This window comes from Perkinsus marinus (assembly GCF_000006405.1).
Source record: "Perkinsus marinus ATCC 50983 genomic scaffold scf_1104296959964, whole genome shotgun sequence".
Lineage (NCBI taxonomy): Eukaryota > Perkinsozoa > Perkinsida > Perkinsidae > Perkinsus > Perkinsus marinus.
The window spans coordinates 1-1,035 of NW_003206233.1; the positions used below are offsets into that span (position 1 = coordinate 1).

At 47.8% G+C, this 1,035-nt stretch overlaps 1 protein-coding gene across 1 annotated transcript; it reads right to left on the bottom strand.

Moving 5' to 3' along the window:
* Positions 1–328: 328 nt before the first annotated feature.
* Positions 329–828, bottom strand: Pmar_PMAR017493 (hypothetical protein; the record flags this gene model as incomplete). The annotated part of the gene is made up of 3 exons (XM_002772916.1): positions 329–485; positions 535–676; positions 720–828. The coding sequence occupies 3 exons, from the start codon at positions 826–828 to the stop codon at positions 329–331; spliced, it is 408 nt and encodes a 135-aa protein (XP_002772962.1).
* Between the last annotated feature and the right edge of the window lie 207 nt (positions 829–1,035).

Sequence of the window (1,035 nt, forward strand, 5' to 3'; positions counted from 1 at the left end):
GGTAGGCCGAGCAGCGACTACCTTCTCCAAGCACTGCTCCTTATCCTTTGACCAAGGCCGTGCAGTGAGGAACTATCGATGACTGTTAGCACTTGAGCACCCACATTATAGGCCCACTTCCACCAGGTCCGTCTGTATTTCGATGAGCATGTCTATGGTCCCGACTGGGTGCCGAGGTAGCTGGAAGGTATACTTCTCAGTGTTCGCTATGATATCATCCACGATAGGACGTATGATGGACAATTTCAAACCCTCCCCTCTGCTACCATATCGTCCTACTAGACGGAATATCTAATTAGACACTTGTACAATAAGGAGCCCAATAGCTTTAGCATAATACGGCTCTCAGATCCTGTATGAGATCCTTGGTAAGGCTATCCTTCCGCTGGAGGATGTCCTCTAGGAAAACACTCAAATGCTGTAGGATGTGCTCTACAGTTGCCTTGCGTATACCAGGGATGTTCATAAGGAAACCATCGTTGATACTAAAGTGCACGATACTACTCCAGCTAGAGGTTACTCCCACACTCCTACACCGATCTGTTGGTGTTGTCGTTCTTGAGTAGCCGATCGAAGGCCTCCATCACCTCCTTCTCCCAAACCTTATAAAGCTCGCTCTCCATCGGAGCATTCCTTATTATGTTCTCTATAAGATCCTTCCCTTGGTCTACTATTGCTGAGAGAGACAACTACACTACACACAAGGCCTGGAGCCTCACATGATCCCTTCAGTTGCTCTTTGGAACGATTCAAGCTGGCAACAAGCGCATCGATGGCCTCCACTACAGCATGGGGGTCGTTACTCTTCGGCCCACACAATGGAGGCATGGGCAGATAACACAATGTTCCCATCACATTCTGCACACCATGTTGTGATGATGATGCACACCAACTATCCGGCAACAAGCATTCACTTACACCTCTCACAGGGTTTTGTTCATTGGCAATCTCCTTCACAGTTCTACCCAATACTTGTGAAAGTCGATGCTCCTCCTTATCGTAATGTAGAGCTTGCATTAGTCTAGTGCTGTAAGC